The sequence below is a fragment of the Mesocricetus auratus genome, unplaced genomic scaffold, assembly GCF_017639785.1.
Source record: "Mesocricetus auratus isolate SY011 unplaced genomic scaffold, BCM_Maur_2.0 Super-Scaffold_100011, whole genome shotgun sequence".
NCBI lineage: Eukaryota > Metazoa > Chordata > Mammalia > Rodentia > Cricetidae > Mesocricetus > Mesocricetus auratus.
Genome location: NW_024429195.1, coordinates 44,368,959 through 44,396,529, shown reverse-complemented (window position 1 = coordinate 44,396,529; position 27,571 = coordinate 44,368,959). Strand labels below are relative to the sequence as shown.

General features: G+C 54.6%; 2 protein-coding genes across 3 annotated transcripts; one reads left to right on the top strand and one right to left on the bottom strand.

The window, feature by feature from the left end:
- Positions 1–956: 956 nt before the first annotated feature.
- Stat6 (signal transducer and activator of transcription 6) lies at positions 957–20,989 on the top strand. The gene is made up of 22 exons (XM_040754730.1): positions 957–1,245; positions 4,830–4,966; positions 5,265–5,403; positions 6,069–6,152; positions 8,294–8,432; positions 8,555–8,607; positions 8,715–8,863; positions 9,712–9,843; positions 9,942–10,130; positions 10,945–11,032; positions 11,174–11,296; positions 14,773–14,865; positions 15,308–15,514; positions 17,063–17,157; positions 17,260–17,396; positions 17,697–17,843; positions 17,997–18,060; positions 18,152–18,256; positions 18,348–18,431; positions 19,393–19,461; positions 19,546–19,674; positions 19,757–20,989. Exons 2-22 carry the CDS (start codon positions 4,851–4,853, stop codon positions 19,974–19,976), a joined length of 2,562 nt encoding a protein of 853 aa, XP_040610664.1. The 5' UTR covers positions 957–1,245; positions 4,830–4,850; the 3' UTR covers positions 19,977–20,989.
- Positions 20,929–26,684, bottom strand: Nab2 (NGFI-A binding protein 2). 2 transcript variants are annotated; one of them, XM_005079745.4, is made up of 7 exons: positions 26,318–26,683; positions 24,123–24,996; positions 23,682–23,815; positions 23,353–23,404; positions 23,127–23,259; positions 22,736–22,927; positions 20,929–21,759 (listed from the first exon to the last, which is right to left on the bottom strand). In XM_005079745.4, exons 1-7 carry the CDS (start codon positions 26,398–26,400, stop codon positions 21,650–21,652), a joined length of 1,578 nt encoding a protein of 525 aa, XP_005079802.1. In that variant the 5' UTR covers positions 26,401–26,683; the 3' UTR covers positions 20,929–21,649. The 2 variants fall into 2 exon arrangements, with proteins under 2 accessions (XP_005079802.1, XP_005079803.1); XM_005079746.4 differs by lacking the exon at positions 22,736–22,927 and having other exon boundaries at positions 26,318–26,684.
- Positions 26,685–27,571: the final 887 nt, after the last annotated feature.

The following is a 27,571-nucleotide window of genomic DNA, read 5'->3' as shown; positions in this document are numbered from 1 at the left end:
TATGGTGACTTAGAAGCAAGCGCGCTCACGTGGTGTGTGTGTGTGTGTGTGTGTGTGTGTGACTCTAAGTGGCTCTGAGTGCATGTCAGTGTGCGAGCCTTCTGCTACATGTTAGAATGTGTGCGTGACACTCTTAAGTGACTCTGAGTGCTGACATGTGTGCCAGCCTGCCACTACATGTATGAACGTGTGTGTGTGTGTGTGTGTAACACTTAAGTGGCTGAGTGCTGACATATGTGTGAGTCTGCTGCTACATGTGTGAACGTGTGCCTGTGTGCCTGTGCATGCAGTCTTGTGGCTAGGGAAATTATACATGTTTGTATTGGGGTGTGTCTCCATGTTTACCCCTAGAAACAAACAGGCACTTTGCATATGCACATTCAAGCTTGGCCCCCTAGGAATCTCCTGGCAGCCCTCAGTGGCTATCACTAGAGTCTGAGGCTTGGTACCCGGTGCAGATCCCTCTCCCTTCCAGCGCCGGGAGTCTTCCAGAATTCTCAGCGAAGGGCTCCCCTCCCCCACTTCCTCCTTACAGCGTCACGGGACCTCTAAGGCGTTCCCGCCTGGCAAGGAGGTGAGCCTAGCTCTTGGGGCCGCAGGCTCCGGGCGACTTCGCAGGGTCCTCCACTGGAGGGAGCGCACAGCTCAGTGGGGTCAGATGTCCCAGCGCACAGTCCCACGGGGCCCCGACCTCCGACCCGGGGAAAGTTTTCGCGGTAGCTAGACGGTTGAGGGTAGCATGCCTTTCTCAGATAGTAGGTGACTTTACAGAGGAAAAAATGGGTCATTGTTAGGGGGCTAGAGGAGGCGAAGGTCAACCTCCTTCCAGTGACTCAGTGGAGTTCCAGCCCTGCTCGCCCCATCGTGCTTCCTCACCAGGCACAGCAGGCATACATGTTCACCCCACTTTCTTCCTCTTCCTCCTCCAGTCCACTTTCTCTTCTCTGTGTCGTCAGAGCTCCAGGGAGGGACCTGGGCAGACAGAGAAGCCGGAAACAGCAGGCCGGGGCAGCCAGGGTTTACAGTGAAGAGGAAGGCCTGGAGCCGAGTGCGTGTTTGTGTGTGTGTGTGTGTGTGTGTGTGTGTGTGCGCGCGCGCGCGCGCATGAGTGTGTGCGTTTGTGATGTGTGCGTGTACACATTGAGTTTTTAGGGCCAGCCCAGAACCCGCTGGACAGAGCCACAGACCCATGGGGCCTGGCAGTGCCCGCTGAGAGAGGGAGAAGATAGCAGAGGGGCTGCCAAGGTGAGGGGATGTCTGCGGGCAAGCAAGGTGGGGGGCCTTTGGGTAAATGTGGGGGGTGGATTTTCGGGGCCTCTCGGATCCTCCCCTGGGCGGGGCGGTTGGTCCCCTGGAAATGGTTTCTGCTGGTGTTAGTGGCTGGTGGCACTGGGTTTTGGCAGTTTCCAACTTTGGAAGGACTCGGGTGGATACAGGCCTCCACAGTCCCCTCCCAGAAGCGTCACTTCACTTTCCCCCCCCGACCCTCGGCCCTGCACCTCCCGGGACATGGAAAAGTCGCGGAGCAGCGAGGAAAGAGGGGGTCCTCTGGGTGGGGTAGACGTGGCTGCCCCTCCCTAGAAGTTGATGCTCCAGGCCCCCTCGCCCCAGCCTGTTCCACCCCTAGCTGATGCCCGCCTAAAAGGTTCCCGTTCAGGGTGTGGCTGGAGGGTGAACGAGACCCAGAGGTAGACCTCATGGTGCCCCGGAGGAGGGGGAATTTCCCCCTCGCTCGCACGGCTCGCTCGGCTGCAGAAAAGGCTGAGATTTCCCCGTGGGAGGGAGGGCGGCCCGCCGGCCGGGGGTTAACCCTCCTGGTGCTGACCTGGCTCCACCTCCTCGCACCCTTTCCCGCCCCCACCGCCACCGCCATATGCACACATTGGGCAACTCAGAGAAGCCCTTGACTTCTGATCCTGGGGTCCCACGATCAACGGACTCGGAGCTCAGGGGGAAAGGGCGCAGGGTAGAACTCGGGCCACCAAGCTTTTGAAGAACCTCCTGGGCTGTCGGGCTTCCCCTACCGCGGTGAGGTTGGAGTCTGGAAGGCAGCGCTGGCCCCGCCTCTTGCAGTGTGGCTCCGCCTTCCCTGCGTCCCTCCCTAGGGAACTGAACGCAAACCTGTAGACCTGGCCAGCACCGTTACCGGGTGCGCAAGGGGAGAAATAGGGGCTTCATGGGTTCTGGGAAGGGAGGAGGAGGAGACTTCAGTCAATCTGCAAGGGGATTTAGGGGAAATGGGAGCTGCTTGTGGCTTGGAGGGCCCCAGTCCCCCGGACGGTAAGGGCCAAAGGTCTGGGATCTGAGCCCGCCAGAAACTGGGAGAAGACAGAATAGGGTTCTCCCTTGAATTTGAAAACAAGCCGAATGTGACTCCTTAGGATGCCCCACCCAAAGGGGCTGGCAGATTTAGACCAAAGGAAGTCAGAGTGGTGGGGCGCTAGGAGAAACAGGTCGGGGAGAAACAGGATGGTTAGGGGTAGCAGTGTCCTGAGAAGGGGCCTCTTTTCCTTCCACCAGGGAGCCCTTGGGGAGTTGAAAGGCTCAAGAAGCAGGAGGACTCGGGGACACCCAGGGAGTTTCCATCCATCTTCCTCCTCCTCTTCCTCTCTGAGAGGACACTATGAGAAGTGTGAACTGAGAGCCCCCGGGAAACCATTGATCCACCCAGCCCACTCTGAGGCCCCTGGGAAGGCAGGGAGATAGCTCTCTCTTCCTGCTTCTACCTCCTCCTCTCCCTCCTTTCTTCTCTTCCTCTGTTGTTTTTGGGGGGTAGGTTCTCTTGTTGTCTCACTCTTCCAGGCTCTTGTCTCCATGGCCAATCCTGCTGTTTCTCTGGTTTCCCTCTTCCTGTTCCCCTTCCCATTCTTCCTACCCTCTGTTTTCTTGAGGCGATTGGGTTTCTGAGCTGGAAGGAATCCTAACAGTACAGTGTAGTGACTAATTCTCATAGAGATACAGTGGCCAATTACCAGCTCCTTGCCCCGTGGCCTTGGCCGAGTTAAATAACCTCCTGAGCCTTAGTTTCTTCATCTAGGAAGAGGGATAATTTCATACTTTATAAAATAGGACTGGAAAGATGGCTCGGTGGTTGAGAGCATTGACTGCTCTCCCAAAGGACCTGGGCTTGGTTCCCACACCTACATGGCAACTCACAACTATTTATATATAATTCCAGAGGCATACATACATACATAATTGTTGTGAGTGGACAGGGATGTGGCCCAGGGATAGAGCACTTATGTAGCATGTATAAGGCCCTGGGCTTCTTCCTTAACACACACACACACACACACACACACACACACACACACACACGGTTGTGAGGTTCCAATGAGCTAAAATGTGTTGAGTATATCTATGAAATAGTGCATAATAAATAGCAGACATTACCTTTCTGCCATCATCTTCATCATCGAGCCTGGTGATTTTGGCAGTGTTGGGCATGGAACTTAGACTTTTACAGATGCTAGGCAGGCACTTTCCAGGGTGTGGAATTGTCTCCAAGGATCTTGTAAGATTTAAACGTCTTCCAGGGACACCTGTAGGGAGAGCAGGGAGAGAGGAGGCAGGCCCAGTGGAGTCCCTGCTCCACACTTGCTCCAACGGTGCTTTGCACCCTCCCTACCTGTGGCTTTGCTCTCCATGGCTTTAGGTACCTACAGTAAGTCACCTCTGAGAACGTGAAATGGAAAATATCAGAAAAGGGATTAATGAACTTTAAACAACTTTTATTACAGTATGTTGTATAATCTATTCTATTGTTGCTAATTTCTTTATGTGTCCGATTTATGTATTAAACTTTGCATATATATGGGAGAAAATATAATAGATACAAGAGTAACTGCTACATGCTGTTTCAGGCTCTATCCATGGTCTCAAGTATCCAAATGATGTCTTGGAGTGTCCTTTCCGGACACTAGTGTCACATGGATTAAAAAGTAAAATTGGAGTCAAATGTTGTGGTCCATGTCAGTAGTCCCAGCACTTGGGAAGTGGAGACCAGAGGATCTTATGGTGCACACCTGTAATCCCAGCACCCAGGAGCCAGAGGCATACCGATTCTCCGAGTTTGAGGCCAGCCTAACCTACATAGGGAGGTCCTCTGATAGACTCAGAGCACTTGCCTAGCATATACAAGACCCTGAGTTTGCTCACAGCACCCCTGAAATTAAAATTGTCTAGTGTTTTCAAATGTTCAGAAGGAGCAAAGGCATGTATCTGCAGTCCCAGTACACGAGAGGCTGAGATGAAAGGATTCTCTGAGCTCAGGAGCTTAAGAGCAAAGTGTTCCATAGAGCCAGCTATCTTAAACCAAAATGTCAGAAAGTGCTCTGTTCATTTAACCCTCGTATTTCATAGAAGATCAAGGTCCTTAGAGTACAGTCTTTTTACCCCAGAGCCAGAGCAGGTCCTGAACTACAGTGGAAATCTTCTGTCCTCTTTTCCTTCTGTCTTGCATCTTCGTGTCATGTCACCCCACCCTTCTGGCTGTACTTCTTCAGTTTGCCCGTGTCTACCATTGAAGGTATTGCCCTGTTTCAGGCGTGGCCAAGGTACCCTGACAATGGGAATAACCAATTAAGGGGGGGGGGGAAGGTTGTTGTGGAAGAAGGACTGTGACACCTCACATCCTAAGTCAACCCTCTGGGACTTTACCATGAGGAACTAGAAGAAATCTGAGCTATGGAAAGATGCAATGTTCTAGGCCCAGCAGGACTGAAGGAAGTTCTTGGCAGGACCGTCTGTATGAAAGAGCTGTGGCTGCCCCAGAAACTAAGCTGAGTTTCTTGGGAGCCTCTTTGAACGGCCTTGCTCTCCTTTCCCAGGCACCCTGCACACCCCAGATCATGTCTCTGTGGGGTCTGATTTCCAAGATGCCCCCGGAAAAACTGCAACGGCTCTACGTTGACTTTCCCCAGCACCTTCGGCATCTCTTGGCTGACTGGCTGGAGAGTCAGCCCTGGTGAGTCCCGCCACCGCCCCCTGTCTTCCCTCTCTTTAGAGCCCTTCCTGCTGGCAGAATGCCCGATTGAGTTTGTAAGTAATAGTCTAGACTTGGTGGGGCACCAGGGCTGGGACAGGAGCAGTTTCTCTTCGTGGCTGGCAGGGTGGGGAGCAGGAGGCATGGCTGCAGTGGCAGAGCACCGCCCAGAGAGGAAGGGGGGAGAAAAAGAACCCCTGAGTTCTCCACTACAGGGTGGAGGCTCAGAAGCACTGAGGAAGCCCTAGCCTGAGGCGGCCTTACCGCGATGTCCCCACAGGGAGTTCCTGGTTGGTTCAGATGCCTTCTGCTACAACATGGCTAGTGCCCTACTCTCAGCCACTATCCAGCGTCTTCAGACCTCAGCCGGAGAGCAGGGGAAAGGAAGCACCATTTTGCAACACATCAGCACCTTGGAGGTGGGGCAAGAGGGGAAGGGGGGTGGGGTCAAGGTAGAGCTGGAGTGAGCACTGGATTCGGAAGGAAATTGGTTGGATGGTAGATGTTGAAAGCCAATGGTATTCCTGTGGTTAGGTGCTAGCTGGCATGCAAATCATTTTTAATGATTTATTTATATTATGCATACAGTGTTCTGGCATGCAGGCCAGAAGAGGGTATGAGATCTCATTACAGATGGTTGTGAGCCACCATGTGGTTGCTGGGAATTGAACTCAGGACCTCTGGAAGACTAGCTAGTGCTCTTAACCTCTGAGCCATCTCTCCAGCCCACAAATTGGTGGGGGTTTTTTTGTTTGTTTGTTTTGTTTGTTTGTTTTTGTTTTTGCTTTTTCGAGACAGGGTTTCTCTGTATTGTTTTGGAGACTGTCCTAGAACTAGCTCTGTAGACCAGGCTGGCCTCGAACTCACAGAGATCCGCCTGCCTCTGCCTCCCAAGTGCTGGGGTTAAAGGCGTGCGCCACCAACGCCCAGCACAAATCGGTTTTTAAAGCATGCAAATGTATGAGACTTGAGAGCCTACAGTTATGCTCTCTGCCATCATCTCTATGAATGGGGGTGAGGAATTGGAGGTGGGAGGGGTCACGGGTAGAGTGAGACTAATTGCTGGTCACTTTCACTTTTATAGAGCATCTATCAGAGGGACCCCCTAAAGCTGGTGGCCACCATCAGACAAATACTTCAAGGGGAGAAAAAAGCTGTTATAGAAGAGGTATTGTGATACCCCCACTTCCCACTTGTATTAGCCAAGGGTCCTCTGGAGGAACAGAACTTATAGAATGAATTTATTTATTTATATACATATATATATATACACACACATAGGTTTGTGTGTCTATGCATGCATGCATATACATATACATATACATATATATGGCTTATGGGTTGTGGTCCAATTAGTCCAACAATAGCTGTGTACCAGTGGGAGGTCCAGGAATCTACTAGCTGTTCAGTCCATGAAGCTGCCTGTCTCAGCTGGTCTCCTGAACGCCAGGGTATGCCAGAAGCTTGAAGAAGGAGGCTGCAGTGGCGGTGAAGGAAGGGACTAGCTAGGGAGAGCAAGAGCAAGCGGGCGAACAGGGCAAGCGTCCTCCTTCCATGTCCTTTATGTAGGCTGCCAGCAGAAGCTGTGGCCCAGACCAAAGGGGGGTCTTCCCTAATCCCAGCACTCGGGAGGCAGAGGCAGGCAGAGCTCTGTGAGTTCAAGGCCAGCCTGGTCTAGAGAGCGAGTTCCAACACCACCAGAGCTACACAGAACCCATCTTGAAAAGCCAAAAAAGAAAAAAGAAAAAAGAAAAGAAAAAAGAAAAAAAGAAAAAGAAAAAAAATCCTTCACAGGTATATCTAGCCACTTAGGTTTTAGCTAATTCCAGGTATAGTCAAATTGACAACCAAGACTAGCCATTGTAAGTCCACCCCCTATAAAATCGACACACAATCATCTCTCTTTATGTCATGCTTAATTTCCAAATGAAAACAATACCCGTGTCATCATTATACCTAACATGATGTAACTGTTCCATGTACAACCACAAGCACATTATAAAATAGGTGGACTGTCCCTTGAGGGACATTCTTTTAGTGTCTCAAACTTAAATATTATAAGCACTGATATCCTCTCTCTCTCTCTCTCTTTCTCTCTCTCTCTCTCTCTCTCTCTCTCTCTCTCTCTCTCTCTCTCTCTCTCTCTCTCTCTCTCTCTCTCTCTCTCTCATTCTTACTCTCTGGCTGTCCTGGTACTTGTTCTGTAGACCAGGCTGGCCTCAAACTCACAGAGCTCCCCCAGCCTCTACCTTCCAAGTGCTGGGATTAAAGGAATGTGCCACTACTGCGAAGTCTTGTTTATTTATTTTTATTTTATGTGTATTGGTGTTTTGTCTACATGTATGCCTGTGTGAAGGTGTGGGATCCCCTGGAACTGGAGTTACAGAGAGTTGTGAGCTGCCATGTGGGGGCTGGGAATTGAACCCAGGTCTTCTGGAAGAACAGTCAGTGCTCTTAACTGCTGAGCCATCTCTCCAGCCCCTTAGCTGGTATTTATAACTACCATCTACCACCCATTCTGAATTTCCTCCACCCTCTGCAAGCACCTCAGCAGGTCCTGGCTCTTTTCCTGCAGGAGAGACCCACACCTTCATTCCTGGGGGGTCTGTGTCCTTTGTCATCCTGCGTGGATTAGACTGTTGTAGCTTCTCATGAACTTTAATGACAGGGTATGGTAGTGTCAAGAGACGTCCTAACAGATCTCCTACACTCCAGTCATAATGCTTCTTACCTCCATTGTGGAGAGGCAATCCAATTTCCCCATGGTAATCTAGATCTTTCCTCCTCCTAACACTGCTATTCCTCTCTTAGTCTGTTGGTTTAGGGACATCAGAAGCCCAAAGAGGCCAGGGGGGATGTCTGGGCTTTGGGTCCAATGGAATGTTTGTTGTGTCTCCTGGCTGGAGTGCTCCCCTGGCTGGAACCAAGACTCCTAGGCCAACGGAACTTAATGTTGCGGGAACAGGAAGCAAAAATGTGTTTAGTGGGTCACTAGGAGCGTTAGTGAGTAAAATTACCCCCTTTCCACCCTGGGTTCCTGGACTGGTGGATCCTAGCCTGAACCATGAAAACTTAGGAAGAATATAAACTCAGAAAAGACTCAGTGGTCTAGGCCAGGGTAACTAAAGGAAGTTCCTGGGGCTCAAGTGAACCCCAAACCAAGTGTAGGGGGCTTCAGGCAGAACGAGGCTAAGAAGCTAGTGCTGCCAGGAGAATGGCCTTATTCTGAGGAGACTCGAGGAAGGCCAGGGGCGGGTGCAGAGGAATGGGTGGTGACTTACCTCTTGGCGTCTGTTCCTTCCCGTGCAGTTCCGTCACCTGCCAGTGCCCTTCCACCAGAAGCAGGAAGAGCTCAAGTTCACCACAGCCCTTGGGAGGCTTCAGCACCGAGTGCGGGAGACCCGCCTTCTCCGAGAAAGTCTGCAGCAAGGCACCAAGGCTGGACAAGGTGGGGCCCAAGGCCTGGACAGCAGAGGGGTCTGGGAGGGTTTAGAAGTGACCTTTTCTTGGACCTCTGCCTCAAGTGAATCTCCATTCTCTGTACACCCCGATTTCTGCCCTTGCCCTCAGTGTCTCTGCACAGCTTGATGGAAAGTCCTGCCAACGGCACTGGTCCAAGCGAGGTAGGTAAAGGGCGGGGAGTCGGACAGATGGAGTTGACAGGCTCAGGCGTGGGAGGCCAGGGGAGAAAGTAACTGTGCCCATGGCTCAGGCTCCTTCCTGCTGCTAGGACCTGGCCGCGATGCTGCAGGGGACTGTGGGAGACCTGGAGGTCACCCAGGCCCTGGTGCTGAAAAGGATCCAGATTTGGAAGCGGCAGCAGCAACTGGCAGGGAATGGCACCCCCTTTGAGGAGAGCCTCTCGGGGCTGCAGAAAAGGTAAGGGGGGCGGGGATGCTGGGAGGGGAGAGTGCTGGGGCGGGTGGGTACTGTCCTCTCTGGTCATGGTACACGCGTGTGAGGGAGAGGGGCTCTGGAGAAGGCCAGGACTCACAGAAGCCCAGTGCCTGCAGGCTGGGCACAGCTGTCCACGAGGATTTTTCCCAAGTAGCTCAGTTGAGGAGACACAGAGAGTCAGTCACCATTTCTATCCTCAGGTCCGTGTCCAGAGGAATAAGGAGGCTGGCTTGTATGTTTGTATGTTTCTGTTTTTTTGTTTTGTTTGGTTTGGTTTTTCGAGACAGGGTTTCTCTGTATTGTTTTGGAGGCTGTCCTGGAACTCGCTCTGTAGACCAGGCTGGCCTGGAACTCACAGAGATCCACCTGCCTCTGCCTCTTGAACACTGGGGGTTAAGGCATTGGCTGTCACCATCCGGTTTGTGTGTGTTTGTTTTTAAGACAGCATCTTATACTATAAGATGTCCTGGAACTCACAATATAACCCAGGCTACCCTTGAACTCACTGCAACCCTCCTGCCTCAGTCTCCCAAGTACTGGAATTATAGATGTTTAGTCACCCCACCTGGCTTGAGAATCCATTTTCTATTTGGTCTGTGGGGTGACTGCACTTTCTAGTTTTCCCTCAGGCACGGGAACTGAAGGAAGAGGCCACTGGGCTCTCCACAGGGAGTCTAGGCCTAGGAACCCCCTTCAGTCCAGGTGCCTTGCAGCCACGCCCACTACCCACCCCGTGCCTGCTTACACAATAAATATCCTGTGTTCTCCTGGGTTTGGGCTGAAGAAAACAGCTTGAATTCTGTGCTCCCTGACACCCACCCTGGCCCCAGGTGTGAAAGCCTGGTGGAAATCTACTCCCAGCTACAACAGGAGGTGGGGGCAGCCAGCGGGGAGCTCGAGCCCAAGACCAGGGCATCGCTGATCAGCCGCCTGGATGAAGTCCTGCGAGCCCTTGTGACCAGGTATTCACCACGGGCCCCTGCTTGGCTGTAAGCAGACCCCAGGGAGTGAAGGGGCTGCCTGGAGGGGACCCAGGCCCTAACACTCCTCTCTCCTCTAGCTCTTTCCTGGTAGAGAAGCAGCCCCCTCAGGTTCTGAAGACACAAACTAAGTTCCAGGCTGGAGTTCGGTTCCTGCTGGGTCTGCAGTTCCTGGGGACCTCAGCCAAGCCCCCGCTGGTCAGGGCCGACATGGTGACAGAGAAACAGGCTAGAGAGCTAAGCCTGCCACAAGGGCCCGGGACTGGAGTGTAAGTGGAGGCTGGCCCCCGGCTTGGAGGGGGCGTGGCGGGGTGATGGAGAGGAACTGGGTGGCTGGCTTCATGGATTAGAGTGCCGAGACTCTGAACGCACTAGTTAAGGCAGAGGAAGGGGGTGGGGGAGTCTCTTCAAGGGAAGTCATCAGGATTTGGACAAGATGGAGTCTCCTCTCTTAAAAACCCAAGAAGAGGGAGGCCAGCAAGATGGCACAGCGGGGCTTCCTGCGTGAGTCCAAGGATGCTAATTTGATTCCTAGACCTATGTAAAAGTGGGAGGAGAGAACCAACTCCTAAAAGTCACCCTCTGACTTCAGTAGGAATGCACCCTTGCTCCATGTGTATGTACACAACAGCAGTATTAATAAAAGCTAAAAAACAAACAAGTCAGCGGTGGATGGGGGGTTAGCATGTCAAGGTACTGGGCTCAGTGGTAGACACACACTCTACTCACAGAGAGAGAGAGAGAGAGAGAGAGAGAGAGAGAGAGAGAGAGAGAGAGAGAGAGAGAAGAGAGAGAGAGAGAGAGAGAGACAGAGCACAGACAACTGTGGTGGCTAATGGAGAAGGGAAATGTTTGGGGGGGAGAGAGAGAGAAAGGGAGAGAGAGAGAGAGAGAGAGAGAGAGAGAGAGAGAGAGAGAGAGAGAGAGAGAGAGAGAGAGAGAGGAGGGAGAGAGGGAGGGACATGGAGAGCCAGGGCCAGTGACAGCAGTGGTCAGCACCGTTCCCTGTGGACCCAAGCTCCTCACCACAGGTGAGACTCTTCACACTCTGACTCCCACCCCATCCTTGCCTCGCCCCCACAGGGAGAGCACTGGGGAGATCATGAACAACACCGTGCCTCTGGAGAACAGCATTCCTGGGAACTGCTGCTCTGCCCTGTTCAAGAACCTGGTGAGAGGCCTAGGGTTCAGGAGGGTATCCGCAGACTGTGTGTGACTCTCCTTGGAAAGGGTGTTGAGGGCCCAGAGAGGAAACGCCCTCAGCACCGTTGCCTCTCACCCTCCCCTGTTCTCCGTCTCCTCACCCTGGCAGCTCCTGAAGAAAATCAAGCGCTGTGAGCGGAAGGGCACAGAGTCTGTCACCGAGGAGAAGTGCGCAGTGCTCTTCTCCACCAGCTTCATGTTGGGGCCCAACAAGCACCTCATTCACCTTCAGGTGAGTGGTGACCCTGACCCCAGCCTGCTGCACACTGGGACCCGCGTCCTCCTCACACACTGGGACCCGCGTCCTCCTCACACACTGGGATCTGAGTCCTCCTCACACACTGGAACCCGTGTCCTCCTCACACACTGGGACCCGCGTCCTCCTCACACACTGGGATCTGAGTCCTCCTCACACACTGGAACCCGCGTCCTCCTCACACACTGGGACCCGCGTCCTCCTCACACACTGGGACCCGCGTCCTCCTCACACACTGGAACCCGCGTCCTCCTCACACACTGGGATCTGAGTCCTCCTCACACACTGGGACCCGCGTCCTCCTCCTCACACACTGGAACCCGCGTCCTCCTCACACACTGGGACCCGAGTCTTCCTCACACACTGGGACCCGCGTCCTCCTCACACACTGGAACCCGCGTCCTCCTCACACACTGGAACCCGCGTCCTCCTCCTCACACACTGGGATCTGAGTCCTCCTCACACACTGGGACCCGCGTCCTCCTCACACACTGGAACCCGCGTCCTCCTCCTCACACACTGGGATCTGAGTCCTCCTCACACACTGGGACCCGAGTCCTCCTCACACACTGGGACCCGCGTCCTCCTCACACACTGGAACCCGCGTCCTCCTCCTCACACACTGGGATCTGAGTCCTCCTCACACACTGGGACCCGAGTCCTCCTCACACACTGGGACCCGCGTCCTCCTCACACACTGGAACCCGCGTCCTCCTCACACACTGGGACCCGAGTCCTCCTCCTCACACACTGGAACCCGCGTCCTCCTCACACACTGGGACCCGAGTCCTCCTCACACACTGGAACCCGCGTCCTCCTCACACACTGGAACCCGCGTCCTCCTCCTCACACACTGGGACCTGAGTCCTCCTCACACACTGGGACCCGAGTCCTCCTCACACACTGGAACCCGCGTCCTCCTCACACACTGGGACCCGAGTCCTCCTCACACACTGGAACCCGCGTCCTCCTCACACACTGGGACCCGAGTCCTCCTCACACACTGGGACCCGCGTCCTCCTCACACACTGGGACCCGAGTCCTCCTCACACACTGGGACCCGCGTCCTCCTCACACACTGGGACCCGCGTCCTCCTCACACACTGGAACCCGCGTCCTCCTCACACACTGGGACCCGCGTCCTCCTCCTCACACACTGGGACCCGCGTCCTCCTCACACACTGGGACCCGCGTCCTCCTCACACACTGGGACCCGAGTCCTCCTCACACACTGGGACCCGAGTCCTCCTCACACACTGGGACCCGAGTCCTCCTCACACACTGGGACCCGCGTCCTCCTCCTCACACACTGGGACCCGCGTCCTCCTCATAACTGCCTCATAGCCCATGTTTCTGAGATAACACACTGGGGCCAGACAGAGCCGAGAGGAACAACACCCGGAGGACACATCCAGGGAATAGCTTGTGCAGCAACCGAGGTTTTTTTGTTTGGTTTTGTTTTGCTTTGTTATTTTGTTTTACTTTGTTCACTTTTTTTGGAGGCAGGGTCTCATGATGTAGTCCACGTTGGCTTTAAACTCTTTTCCTTTAAATCTTATGTTCATCATTATTGTGTGTGGGTGTGGGGGTAGTATGTCTGTGTCACAGTGCACAGGAGGAGATCAGAGAATCAGAGAACAGCCTTTCTACTTTTATGTGGCTTCTGGGTGTCTTGGGATTCTGGAGATCTAATGGGTTACCAGGCTTGTCTGCAAACACTTGTACTCACTGGGCATCTTACTGACCCAAAAACGCTTTTTCTCATTTTATTTCATCTCTCTCTCTCTCTCTCTCTCTCTCTCTCTCTCTCTCTCTCTCTCTCTCTCTCTCTCTCTCTCTCTCTCTCCTCCCCCTCTCTCTGTCTCTTCCCTCTGTCTCTCTCTCCATTTCTCTGTTTCTCTGTCTCTCTCTTCCCTCTGTCTCTCTGTCTCACTCTGTCTCTCTGTCTATCTGTCTGTCTGTCTCTCCATCTCCTTTTCTTCTGTAGCCCAGGCTGGCTTTAACTCAGGTCCTGCCTCAGCCTCCTCAGTGCTAGGCATTGAAGGCCTACGCCACCACCACACCCACCTAACTCTTACCGGTGCTCTTGCACATTCACTTATGCCAAGAACTAATTATAGCACAGGGCACTGTCCCCAGTGATATGCAAGCACACACAGCCTGGTGGTTTGTCTTGGTTAGGTTACGGTTGCTATGATAAAGATCATGGCCAAAAGCAACTTGGGGAGGAAAAGGTTTATTCCATCTCACTTTTCCCAGCTCATGTCTATCAGTGTGGGAAGTCAGGCAGGAACTGAGGCAGGGCAGGAACCTGGACGCAGGAACTGAAGCAGAGGCCTTGGGAGAATGCTGCTTACTGGCTTGCTCCCCGTGGGCTTGCTAAACCTGCTTCTATACACCAAGACCACTTTCCCACGGGTGGCTCCACTCACAATAAGTTAGGCCCTCTGACATCAGTCACTGATTAGGAAAATGCTCCACAGCCTTGCCTACAGTCCAGCCTTATAGAGGCATTTTCTCAACTGTGGTTCCCTCTTCTCAGACTACGCTAGCTTGTGTTAACAACAACAACAAAAACCTACATTGACATATTTCTGGATAACAGTTGATGGGGGTGTCCTTCTGTATATATTACATGTTTCTCTCTCTCTTTTTTTTTTTGGTTTTTACGAGACAGGGTTTCTCTGTATTGTTTTTGAGGCTGTTGGTCCAGCCCAGCCTCGAACTCACGGAGATCCGCCTGCCTCTGCCTCCCGAGTGCTGGGATTAAAGGCGTGCGCCACCACCACCCGGCTTATATGTTTCTCTTATTGGTTAATAAATAAAACACTGGCTGATTGGCCAGGCAGGAAGTATAGGCAGGGCTAGGAGATGAGGAGAATTCTGGGAAACGTAGGCAGACAGAGTCGCCATATTTACCATGTGAGTCCAGGGAAGAGAGGATGCACCAGGCCTTCTCCAGTAAGCTAAGACCACGTGGAAATGCACAGATTAATAGAAATGGGTTAATAATTAAGACAGAGCTAGCCAGTAAGAAGCCCTAGTCATCAGCCAATAGTTTAATAATATATAAGCCTTGTTTGTTTATTTGGGGCTCAGGGGTGGTGGGACCCTATCAGGCAAGAAAACTTACATCAACAAACAGTGTAAGACAGGCTCTATCACTAGCCTCAGGTTACAGATGATGACATTGGGTCGTAGATTCCGTAGTTTGCCTGGCTCACACAGCTTCTAGGCATTGGGATTGGCTTCTGAGCCCTGAAAGTCTGGCTTTGTCGCGTTGACTTGCAACTGCTTCTGTACACTGAGTTTCAGAAAGTGTCCAGGGATACACCACCAGCCTTTGACTATGTCACGTGAACGAACAACACCCCAGTGCACTAGAGTAACACTCTGCTCTTCAAGGACACTTCTGACCCCACTAAGGATAAAATTCTCTCCTTACCCCGTAGGCCCTGTCTCTGCCATTGGTGGTTATCGTCCATGGTAACCAAGACAACAATGCCAAAGCCACTATCCTGTGGGACAATGCTTTCTCCGAGGTGGTAAGAAAAGACCCAGAGTGGGAGATAGGGACACAGTGGATTCTTTTTGTTTTGTTTTCTGAAACAAGGTCTCTGTATATAACAGTCCTGACTGTCCTGGAACTCGCTCTGTAGACCAGGCTGGTCTCAAACTCACAGAGATCCACCTGCCTCTGCCTCCTGAGTGCTGGTTTACAAGTGTGCGCCACCACCTCCTGGCGGCAGCAAGCATGTTCAAATGCGTAACTTATGTCTTCCCACTGGGTCTGCTTTTGTGTTTCTGACCTCTTTCCATGACGGTCCTAACAGCTGTCTGGGCCATGGCACCACCAAGAGCTACTGAGAAATCACTGTATGTGAGCCAGCTCGGACAGTGATGCTGTAAGAGGCAGCTCAGGGAACTGGGAACAATGAATGAAGGCCGCTGGAAGAAGACTGGCCATGCTCTCTCCCTTCCACACAGGACCGTGTGCCTTTTGTGGTAGCTGAGAGAGTGCCCTGGGAGAAAATGTGCGAAACCCTGAACCTCAAGTTCATGGCTGAGGTGGGGACCAGCCGGGGACTGCTACCAGAACACTTCCTCTTCCTGGCCCAGAAGATCTTCAATGACAACAGCCTTAGCATGGAGGCCTTCCAGCACCGTTGTGTATCTTGGTCACAGTTCAACAAGGTCATTTGCCTGCTCTTCCATTTCCTACCAAGCTCTTTGCCTTTGGGGCACTGAAGACCTCTCTAGCCTCTGTCCAGGGATCAGGACAGAGTTTTAGGTTCTTCACAGTGCCTCCATCATGGCGTGCCCCAGAGAGAAAACTTTTCCATTCTGTGGCATTTTCTAGCATCCCTTAGTTTTGGTCTGGGGGCCTATCCTTCCTTCCTTCCTTCCTTCCTTCCTTCCTTCCTTCCTTCCTTCCTCCTTCCCTTCCTTCCTTCTTTCTTAGCTGTGATTCGAATGATTCGGTTTGATTATGTGCAAACAGAGTTCTGATTGGAAAAGTGACTTTGACCCATTAGAAAAGTGGTTTGTTGCAAACTCTGGGTGAGGCTGTTGCCATTTGCTGGCCGCTTACTACACACTAGGTACAGCTTCACACTTTATGTATACTAACACCTTAATCCGTCTGTCCCACATCCCTTTCGGGTGGTAAGTGTTGCTTGTGTGTCTTTCGCAGATGACAAGCCTGTGCAGACGACAAGTCTGCGCTTAGTGAGCCCTGTAGTTTGTTCCAGGTCTCACAGCAGGTGACGAGACTAAGGTGGACACCCAGATTTCCTTTTTCTTTTGCTGTGTGGCTCAGGCCAATCTCAAACTCACTGTGTAGCCCCGGCTGGCCTTGACCTCAAACGCCTCCAGCCTTAGCCTCCATTCTAGGTCCAGAAATTTACCAGCATGAGTTGCCATGGCCAACAGGAGCCCTGGATTTCTGACTTTTCATATTAGATACTGTATTTTTCTGTCTCCAAAATGAGATGGCTCAGGACTGAATCACTTTCAAGGACAAAGGAGATCATGTACCTCTGTCCTTGGTGGTCGTGGTGCACAGAAACCTAAACAATGCTAAGTCACCTCTCCTGGTGCGTACCTTCCCCTGGCTCCCACTTTAGGTCCTTTTTCTTTTAAACAGACGAAAGATGGAGGGGGGGAGCTCATGTGATCAGAGAATACATTACTGACGGGAACAGGACATGGGACAGTTGTAGACAGTCTTCCGCTGAAATGGACCTTTACCAGGCCCCCTTGAGGACAGAGGTTAGCACAGTGGTTATGAGGGACTCCCATGCTAGCCTGCTTGACTAAAATCTCCACTCTGACTGGGCGTTGGTGGTGCACGCCTTTTATCCCAGCACTCAGGAGGCAGAGGCAGGAGGATTTCTGAGTTCAAGGCCAGCCTGGTCTACGTGAGTTTTAGGACAGCCAGGGCTACACAGAGAAACCCTGTCTCAAAAAAAAAAAAAAAAAGCACACAACAAGAAAAAAATCTCCACTCTGACCTTCCTCAGCATCCATTCAGTTGTAAAGATGACTGTGTTATGTCCAGAATTACTGTCATATCCAAATAAATCAGTATATGGAAAAGCCTGAAGGAATGTCCAGTGTGGTCAGTGGCTGCCGTTGATGGGCCTTAGGTCCACGTTAGCTCTCAACCATTGACTCTCAACTCTGTGCTAGCTCCAGCTCAGCCCCCACCCCTACTCACCTCTGCTCTTCTCCACCCTTCAGGAGATCCTGTTGGGCCGCGGCTTCACTTTCTGGCAGTGGTTTGATGGTGTCCTAGATCTCACTAAACGCTGTCTCCGGAGCTATTGGTCAGACCGGTGAGTCCCGGGCCCCAGGTGGCCACGCACCTGTACCTGTGTCTCCCTCGCCGCACCCAGTGTCCACCTCCGCATCCATGTCCCCTCCTTCACTCTGCCCAGGCTGATCATCGGCTTCATCAGCAAACAGTACGTCACAAGCCTTCTCCTCAACGAGCCAGACGGAACTTTCCTCCTCCGCTTTAGCGACTCTGAGATTGGTGGCATCACCATTGCCCATGTTATCCGGGGTCAGGATGGTGAGTCTCCACAGCCAGCCCTGACTCCATGCTGTGTTCTCTTGGGTTTCTGGGGAAGGAAGTGTCCTGGCAATCCTTGATGTCCACCTGATCTTCAGGAAGTTCCTCTTTAGGCTTGACTTCTTGCCCTCCTATGGTCTAACCTTCAACTCCCATGGCAATGGAGATGAGTGTGCCTCCTTCACTCCAGACCTTCCAGGCTAGACCTTCTCTCACACGGTGGTTGACAGTGGGTCTTGTGTGGGGCTTGGGGAAGAGAAGTTTGGACAGGGGAGACTCAGGGTCTCATTCCTCTTGTAGGCTCCCCACAGATAGAGAACATCCAGCCATTTTCTGCTAAAGACCTGTCCATTCGCTCACTGGGGGACCGGATCCGGGATCTTGCTCAGCTAAAAAACCTCTACCCCAAGAAACCCAAGGATGAGGCCTTCCGGAGCCACTATAAGCGTGAGCGGGCAGTTCTGATGCCTCCTGTCGCCCATCTCTCCCTGTCTCAGCCACACCCTTCTTCCCTTGCCTCCCCTCCACCCGCCCATCAACCGTCCTCCTTCCCACCTCCTCGATAGTGTGACACACCACAGTTTTTCCTTCCCACCGCAGCTGAACAGATGGGGAAGGACGGGAGGGGTTACGTCTCGACTGCCATCAAGATGACTGTGGAAAGGTTAGCGCCATGGTGTGGTTAGCGGGTGGAGATGGGGACTGGAGCTTCTCTGCAGGAAGCAATGTCACATGTGCTTCCTTCTCTCTCTCAGGGACCAGCCTCTCCCTACTCCAGAGCCTCACATGCCCACCATGGTGCCGTCTTATGATCTTGGAATGGCCTCTGATACCTCCATGCAACTCAGCTCAGATATGGGGTAAGGGGGCTGAGAGACAAGGAGGGGCCGGTGCGCGCCAACAGGGTTATCAGGGGAAGGGCTTGCATCAGGGTCTGCTTTCTTTCCTCAGGTACCCTCCGACGTCTCATTCCATCCACTCATTTCAAAACCTCCCCCTAGAAGAGTCAATCAGTGTACTTCCAGCCTTCCAGGAGTAAGTCAGAGCCCGTGGGGGATGAGGTGGGGCAGCATCTGATGGCAAGCAGTGGGTAGCAGGGTTTACGTGGGACCAGCAGCACAGGCTGACGCCCATCCTCCCTGTGTTCAGATCGCTGGGCTTTGAGTTCCAGCGCTGTGAACTGTGTATAGATTGCTCAGCCTCCGGCAATGATGATAATAATGGCATTCCCTGCTGCTCAAGGGCAAGCACTTACTGAGATGATCCCATAATGTGTAGGGCTGAGCTGGGCGCTTACAGCAAACACTGTTAGCATGTTCTCTCTTGCCTGTGAAGTGACGGAAACTTACTTGCTGTGTGTTTGCTTGATAGCTATGATGCTGGGGGTCGAGTTTAGGGCTGAGGATTGAACATATGCCGAGTGTGTGCTCTACCACTGAGATGCATCCCGGCGGATGTCATGATTTTTATCTGTTAATCTTCACGATCCCTGAAATGGCCTAGACTTTTTTTCTTCCCCAAGTAGCATTAAGTTGCTTAATCAGCTCTGAGTCAAGGGCTTTTCTGTCTTCTGGGAACTGATGTGGAGTGGGCCTGGGAAACATAACCACTGTTCAGTCTCAAGAACGCATTGGGCTGGGCGGTGGTGGCACACAACCTTTAATCCCAGCCCTCAGGAGGCAGAGGCAGGCAGATCTCTGAATTCAAAGCCAGCTATTTCTATAGAAGTGAGTTCCAGGACAGCTAGGACAACACAGAGAAACCCTGTCGCAAAAAGCCAAACAAGAAATAAGAGAAAGAAAGAAACATTGGCAATTGGACACACACACCATTTTTTCAGGGGAAAAATCTCGCAGAAAGGGCTTGCTGAGGGAATGCTAGTCAGTGAAATGCCAAGTCAGGATAAGCCCAGCAGCTTTCCTGACTTACCTGTCTGGACGTTGCAATATTCTCCCTCTGCCTGATTTCTTTCCTATTTTCTCCTTCCTGCTTCCAGACCTCCTCACCTGCAAATGCCTCCCAACATGAGCCAGATGAGCCTACCCTTTGACCAGCCTCACCCCCAGTAAGTGACAAAATCCTCCTGACCCCACCTTCTCCATTCTTTCCTTACCACCGCCTCCTAATGTTCTCTTCTGACCCCTGGCAGGGGCCTGTTGCAGTGTCAGTCCCAGGAGCATGCTGTGTCCAGCCCTGAACCCTTGCTCTGCCCAGATGTGGCCATGGCAGAGGACAGCTGCCTAACTCAGCCTGTGGGAGGTTTCCCCCAGGCCACCTGGTGAGTAGGGGGGGGAGCGGGGGGGGTGAGGCTGGGAGAGTGCCTGCCTAGCCGGCTCCACTACCTCCCCTCCTCCTTGCAGGGTCGGTGAAGTGGGCCTAGGAAACAGAACTATCCACGAAGACATGTTCCCTCCCTTACTGCCACCCACGGAACAGGACCTCACCAAGCTGCTCCTGGAGGGCCAAGGGGAGGCAGGAGGAGGATCCTTGGGGGCCCAGCCCCTACTGCAACCATCTCCTTATGGGCAACCTGGGATCTCTATGTCCCACCTGGACCTACGGACCAACCCCAGTTGGTGATCCCAGCTGGAGAAGCCCAGACACAGAGCCTCTTCTGTTCTATGGACCTGCTCTGGGCACCTGCTCACACAGGTGCCTCCCATCTCCAGCTGCTCCTTGGTCAGGAGGAAAGAACTGGCTGGGAGGATGCATGGCAGCGTGTGGAACCACAGCACTCCGTGCTTCCAACCACAGCAGGGCCCCCTTTTCCAGCTCGGGGGCACAGGGATGTTCAGGCTCTGATGTCTTAACAGGCACCTTCATGCCTGCATCACACCACACACACACACGCCTACACACACAGGGACCAGAACACGCTCAGCAGGAGGGACTAGGCAAGAGCAGGTCAGGGCGCCAGGGGCTCCTGTGTTAAGCCAGGACCTGGAACACATGCATAAAAGCAAGACACACAGCCTCGGATAGAGGGCGTAGACTTAGGGCATTGGAGCAGAGGTCAGGAGACCCTGGGTGGGGGGAAAAGGGGGTGTAGGCATATCGTTACTGGTAAGGATTTTGCCCAGATTAAAAGTTCCTTCAAAGCTCCAAATTCTTGCCAAAACGGCTGTGGCAGTTGAGAGCCTCACAAAAGCTAGGCGTCTATGTGTGTAGCTGTGCCAATGTTTACCCGAGAAATGTTAACCTACAGATGTCACACGCTCACTATACAGGACATGTATCTCTGCTTTTGCCTGTGTGACAACATATATTTGAAAGGCTCAGAGTAACCTAATAATTTTGAGCGTAACTACGTCGCTGTGACATGCATATAGCTATAGCCTTTGGCGACTCCATGCTTCCTGTGTTTCCTAGAGCCCAAGGACTGAACAGGGATACAGGCCTCGCTGTGAGGCATCCTGGGCGCTGGTGGCCCCGACTGCTATTTCTCTTGTACTTTTCCATCCACCGCTGGCTTCTCTCCACTCACACCTCATGCGGTTCCCTTTTCCCTCCCTAGAGGGAGGGGGGTCATGGATCCTAAGCCATAAAATAAATTTTATTCCAAAATAACAAAATAAATAATCTACTGTACACGATCTGAAAAGAAAGACACTCTAAGAGTTTGACAGGTGCTGCAGTCCTCCTGCTGGCCTGAGGAGACCCGGGGTCTAACCCCGCCTCTAAGGGGCTGGTGGAGGGAACCCGGGGGAACCCTCATACACAGTACAATGAACTGCCGGGAGGGGGTGGGGGTGATGAGGATGGGTGGGCAAACCGCAGCACTTGTTAAATTAAAAGAAACAAACTAGAAGCACAAAAATGGGGGTGGGGAGACCCAGTTTTCCAGGAGACCCCAGTCTCGGGGCAAACGGTGCCATTTCCAGACGCTAGACCTCCCCAGGAAGTTCGTTCTCCCCACACCCAAGCTGATCCCAGCCTGTTCATACCATGGGTGGCCGCCTCTTAGAGGATGGGTGTGTGTGGTGAGGGGAGGGAGAGCCCCAGCAGGCTGGAGGCAAAGTCCATGCCCCTGAGCCGCGTGAGGGCAGGGCGCACCGTGCACCCTCCTAGTGTCCTCTGGCCAGGCCCCTGCTTGTTATTGCTTGAAGCCCCATAGTCCTGTGCCCACGGGGCAGATGGGTGGCAGGAGGGCAGCAGAAGGATCCTTCTAGGGTGGTGACTAGAGTCCGAGGACAGAGAACTCGGGGGTCTGAGTGAGCCAGAAGTCTGGATGGTGGCCGGAGGCGTCCCCACTCTCACTGCCGGCCGGCCTCGGTCTCCACCTTCACACTGCTCCTACGACCCTCCACCAGAGCGGGATGAGGTCCTGGGCCCGGGCATCGGTCCAGCAAGCCTTCCTCGAATTCTGAAGGAAGAAGGTGTGGGTCAGGAGAGAAGGCATGGAGGCTGAGCCGAAGGGCTGTTCTGAGTGAGGCCGGCACAGGAAAACACGCAGATCGCTCCTGTTACTCGATTACAGCCTCCTGCCCACTGTGTGTGCACGGGGGTTCCATGCCCAAGTGTATGCAGCTACCCCTCCTATTTTGGTTTTCGGTTGTGTGTAGTTCTCTGTCTCTGTGTGTCTCTCTTTCTCTGTCTCGCCCGCCTCTGCTCTTGCTGGAATTTCTGGTTCTGTCAGGAGCTGCGGGGGCGGCTTGGCTCTGACCTCTTCCCCCTCCCCCTCCCCAAGCTCAGTCACCCCCACTCATCTCTGGCCCCCTCCCAGGCCTCACCTACCCTCCAAGAGCCCCCCCCCACCCCGAGGTTTTGGTAGCCAAATCAGGGTAAACACAGGAAGCTAGACTCCCAGCTTCTCCCTCAAGAAAAGCCCCCCTCCAGTCCCCGCCCCCACTCTCCCACCCACGCAGAGTTTAAAAATACCAAGCCAGGGTTGGTGGCTTTGTCTGCTGCGTCACTCTCAGCCCAGCGGCTGCCCGGCCCTCTGCCGGCCTACTCCTTTCCTATCCACACACAAAGCGCCCAGCTCTGGGCTCCTGGGCTTCTACGCTGGGGAACCCTATCCCCACAACTCCCTGCGACTCCACACCCGTGCATTCGGCAGTTCTAGCCTGGCTTCCTTTAACTGCTGATTCTACTGTTGGCCTTCACCCCTCGCTCTGTTCCCTGCTCCCCCACGTCACAGATCCCACCTGAGCCAGACCTTCCCCATCGTAGTAAACAACCCAGCAGTAGCTTGCCCCTGCTCAAGGTATGACTAGCTGGAGCCCCAGCTACTGCTCTGAAAGCCGTGTCGGATCCCTCTTCCTCCCCTCTGGTCCTAGAAAACAAGCACCCTTGTGTGGGCCTGGGGTGTTTAGGGACAGCACTGCTGGCTGCCTCACCTGCGAGAGGCGGCTTCGCAGGCACACAGGGGCTGAGGCGGCCCACGCGATCATGGGAGACGAGGCGGGCGAGCCGCAGCCCCTCATCCATCAGTGTCTGCTGCAGGATGTGGCGGCTCCACAGCCCATGCGCTGGCAATGCCAGGGGCAGGTCAGCAGGGGGCGGCGTCAGCCTTGGGCACGACCCCACAGCTGTGGGCATGGGCACTGGTCAGGTCGGGGGGCTGCCGCCAACGGTACCCACCCTCAACCGACATTTCATTCCCATTGGCTCTTCTGCCCCCATCCAGCCAGACCTCCCAGCCCTGCTCCAGGCAGCTGACTCCTGGCTCACTCCTGCAACCCACCTGCCCACTCCCGCTCTCCCCCAAAGCAGAAGTACTACACTCACCCTGCAAGTGGCCATCTAGGCTCTCCCCAGACAGGCTGGCGCTGTCCTCCTCTAGGCTGGGGCGGTATGGGGGTGCATAGGACTCAGGGCCTGGAGGAGGCTGTTGGATGTCGGTATGACTCTGTTCTCCAACCTGTGGATGCCCAAAATTGGGAAGTGAAGACCGAGCAAGGCAGTGGTCAGGGTAGGCTAGCCTGCCCTGTCCCCACTAACCCCAAAACCGTACCTCTTGCTTCAGTTTCTTCAGTGGTGGGCCTCCTAACTCTTCTGAGTGAAGCCTAGAATAGGGAAGGCAGGGTTAGGGAGGGTCCCAGGATGCACAGGGAACACAATCTGGCTAGGAAAACTCCACCAAGAGGCTGGTTGGATAGACATCTCCCATCATTATTGTGGGGGGGTGGGGAGTGAAGAACAGGCCTCTGACAGCAGACTTGGCAAGAGGAAGACACGCGGGGAGGTGGTAAGCAGGCCTAGAGCTGCCTGAGCTGCAAGTGAGGAGACTTCCAACTCTGGCAGGATTCCAACCAAAGGCGGCCCAGGGAAAGGGGGTCTCACCTGGATCCCTTCAAGGAGGAAAGATAGGTGCTCTCTCGGGCTACTTGGCGGGACAGCGAGAAGAGTTCTACCCTTCGAAGTAAAAGTGTGTTGTCCCTCATGCAGAACTGGGCAGCGGCCTCGTTGATGGTCAGCTGTGGCAAGAGGACAGCCAGTGTGAATCCTGAGTCTCCTACTGTTTTACCCCTTCACTCCCCGAAGCTGGGAGGCAGGGACTCAGCGTCCTGACCAGGGCCTCATCTGTATCTGAGGGGCTTCAGCAGCGGCACAGGTGGGCTGCTACCTCAGCTTGCCCTTCAGTTGATGGAGGTAAAGTAGCGGCTGGGGCTGGGGGAACTTGGGGGGCCAAGGAGACAGTGATCCAGAGTCTGAGGAAACACGAATCCCCAGAGGACAATGGACTGAACCCTGGAAGTCAACCCAGCAGACCTGGGCCCTCACCTCGTGCAAGCTGAGCTGCTTGCCCTCCCGCCGCTTGGAGTCCAAGCGGCCGTAGATGATGCTGTACTTCCGGATCTCTTCTTCCTTCTGGCTGTCGCTGTCATCCATCTCAAAGATGTGGCCCACACTCCGTGCCAGCTTCTTATTCAGCTTCAGCAGGGATGTGACCTCTCCGGCATCACCCCTGGGGAAACTCCGGAAGATCCTCTCCACACTCTCTACCACCATCCGTACCATCTCCGGTTCCAGGCGGTCTGGACCACCCCCAGTCCCACCGGCAGCCATCCCCACAGCCCCAGTCCCCTCAGGGACTCCTCCCCCTGCAGGTGGGGAGAAAGGGGGTGACCCAGCCTCCTCTTCTCCTCCTGCTCCAACATCAGATTCTGGAGTGCTCTGGCCCGGCCAGATCCGGGGATCCCCTGCCCCAGGTCCTCCAGGAAGTGGTGACAGCTTCTCTCCAAGCTCAAGGGGACTCTTGGGGCTAAAACTTCGGGCACTGCCTGCCTTTTCTCCCGGGCTGCCGTGCCCATTGCTCATGCTCCCTTTCCGAGTCCCCGCTGTCTCAGAGATCTTGAAAAGTGGGATGCTGGAGACAGGGACCGCAGGCACCGGCTGGCTGAAGAGCCCTGGGTTGGTGGCCCACTCTCTCAGGGCCTTCTGTAGACGTCGGACATGGAGTGGTTTGGTGGCCATGCCCACAAGTGCCATGATTTCCAGGAACTCCTCCTCACCGGCTTCACACAGCTGCTGCACATCGTCGCCTCCCTGCTGGATGAAGGTCTCGTAGTAGGAGAGGAGGTTGGCCCGCTGCAGGACCCGGTACAGCTGCAGCTCGCCCAGCGTTCGAGGCAGCGCCATGGTCGGGGCGCCTGCCCTGGGAAGGAGGGCAGGACAGGCAGTGAGTGCAAGTGCCCCGCTGGGTACCAGCCCACACTAACAATTCTCCTCTCTCTCCTGCCTCCTCCTCCTCCTTTCTTCTGAATGCCTTCTCTGCCCAGTGCCCAAGGCCGAGTACTCTGAGAACTGAGCACTGCTCAGAGGCATAGCCGTGCCCATGCCGGCAGTCCCAGACTAGCCAGAAGCACAGAAAACCAGCTATGGGGAAAACCCTTGCCTCTTCTTTTGCTTTGATCTTTCTGGTCTGGGGCAGCACAATCCTGAACAGGAAGACCCACTAGCACTTCCTTGAAATGGCTAGACCCACTTTCCCCAAAATTACAGTCCTCCCCCCCACACTCAGCAGCCTGAACATTACTGCCTGTAACATCCCACATTAAAGTGAACTTAGGAAACTAGGGGCTACTCCTTGCCCAGGTAGCTGAGAGCGAGGGGTGTGGCCTCTTCCTTGGCTTCTCAGTGAACCCAGGGGACCCTTGGCGCCCCTGCTCAGTTTTCTGGGATTATAAATTACCGCACCCTCTGAGTATTTGTCCCAACTTTCCAGGCTGCCTGGTACCCTCCAGTTGCCCCCTCCATTCGTGTGGCCCTCCCCACTATTCAGCAAGTCCCTCTCTTCTCAGGCAACGGGGGAGGGAAGCCTCGATTGTTCTGCTCCGGGGCCCTTCTTCCCACACACTCCTACAGAGGCAGCGTTTGTGGGCGAAAACCGCCTGGGGCTCCCGCCTACTCTCGTCTCCCTTATTTTCCACCCTAGTCTTCTGAAAGAGAGTGAGGGAGCGGCTGAAGGCCTCTTGAGGAAGGGGCTGGCCACGGAGAAACTACCCCTCCTTACGCTGTGGTCATTTAAAGAGAAGAGGCGCCTGAAGCACGCCCCCTTCAAGCCTCAAAGACGGCCCTCTAACCCAAAAGAACCCGGACCTAGGGATGGTGCCACCTTCTAGTGACACTGAGCCATCTAAGCGCCCCCACCCCTCGCACTGTTGTCAGATCAAGGTCTGGAGCTTTCCCCTGGCGCTTGGGTACGTTCTTTTCAGGGGGGCTCACGTGCCAGGTCATGCCCACTGAGCAAGTCTGGAATGGAAAACGAGGCAATACTCTAGCGTATTGAGGTTCATCGGGTCTTTGTTCCCAAGATCCCCTCCTAATTCGAACACTTACCCCTCTTCTATCAGTCTCCACCTCCCACCCCCACAGAGCCTCCCCACGTCCTCTTTGCGACCTCCACCCTCCGGACCCCATTCCCGAGTCCAGCTCCACCCATCTCCACTCCCCGACACCTCCTTTTGCTCACTAACTTGAGTCTGGGCTGCGGGGTCCGGTGGATGTTATCCCCTCTGCCAGGTGGCTGCTCCGCTGTGGGAGAGGGCACTCTGTGCATGGACGGCCAGAGATCACCCGTGCCTCCCCTCTCGGTTCCTGCTGCGCGCTGCGCTTTGCCTGGCGCGCGCGTCCCCGGTCCACCGCTGTCCAGGCTCCGTCCCTTCCTCCACGTCTCCTCTCTCCGAGCCTCCGCGCCTCTGTGTGTGCCTCTGCCCCCACCTCCCCGGCTGCGCTTGCCGCCTCTCCGCGCCTCCTCCCCCGCAGGACGCACGGGGAGCGAGGCCGGGCGCTGCGCTGGCTGCCGGGCTGGCGGGAGGAGGGCGTGGGCAGAACCGGGGGCTGGGACCGGAGGCGGGGGGTGGGGGGGGAGCCGAGGCCTCTGGGCCTCTGAGAGGCTGCTGCGGGGACTGAGAGGAGGAGACTTGGGGGTGGGGGAAAGGTGTGGAGCAGGAGGCGGAGGCGGGGACTCGAGAGTCGGGCGCCTAGTTGGGGACCGAGGTGGCCGAGGCCGGGCTGGGGGGGGAGCTTGGGGACCCAACGGGCGGGGCAGGTCGCTCCGTGCCGCCTACGCCGGATGCACAGCCGGCCCTCTCTGCGCCCACGTACCCACGTGAGCACCCCGCCGGCTACATTCCTACTCCCTGCACCACTCCTACTCCTGTGAGCCGAGAGCGCGGTTTCACAACCACGCACAAGTATACAAAGACACCGAAGCGCACGTACGTGCACACGCGTCCAAACAACGACGCGGGCGCCCGGTGCCCGCACTCCGGCCGCGCTGCGCTGTTCGTGTGAATGCTGGGAGTGAGCGGTGAAAAGTTGGCAAGGCTCGCGTGTGCGGTTCCTCCTCTTAGGATGCACGCTTAGGGTTAAAAACCTGTGGGCGTGGGGCTGCGCAGGAATTCCTGCCGAGCCTCGGCACCCTTCTCTGGCCCTAAAAGTTGTAATCTGAAGAGGCGGCCCCCGGAAACCTTGGTCGTCTCCCTGCCTGCCTCTGGTTGTCGAAGTTTAATAGGAGGGTTCTGCTGGAAGCTACAACTTTCTCGGGCGTCCATTAGGCACGTCGGGGTTTGCTAGGTAGGGCAGGGATGGGGATACCATGCCTTCCTCTATTCGTGCCACCCTGTTTTTTGATAACCAGACCTTAGTGCTTGGACGATTGGGTGGCAAAGCCGGGAAAAGGCGACTGCGTTTTCTGGGGGTCGTGTGTCATCAGACCTCTCTGGACA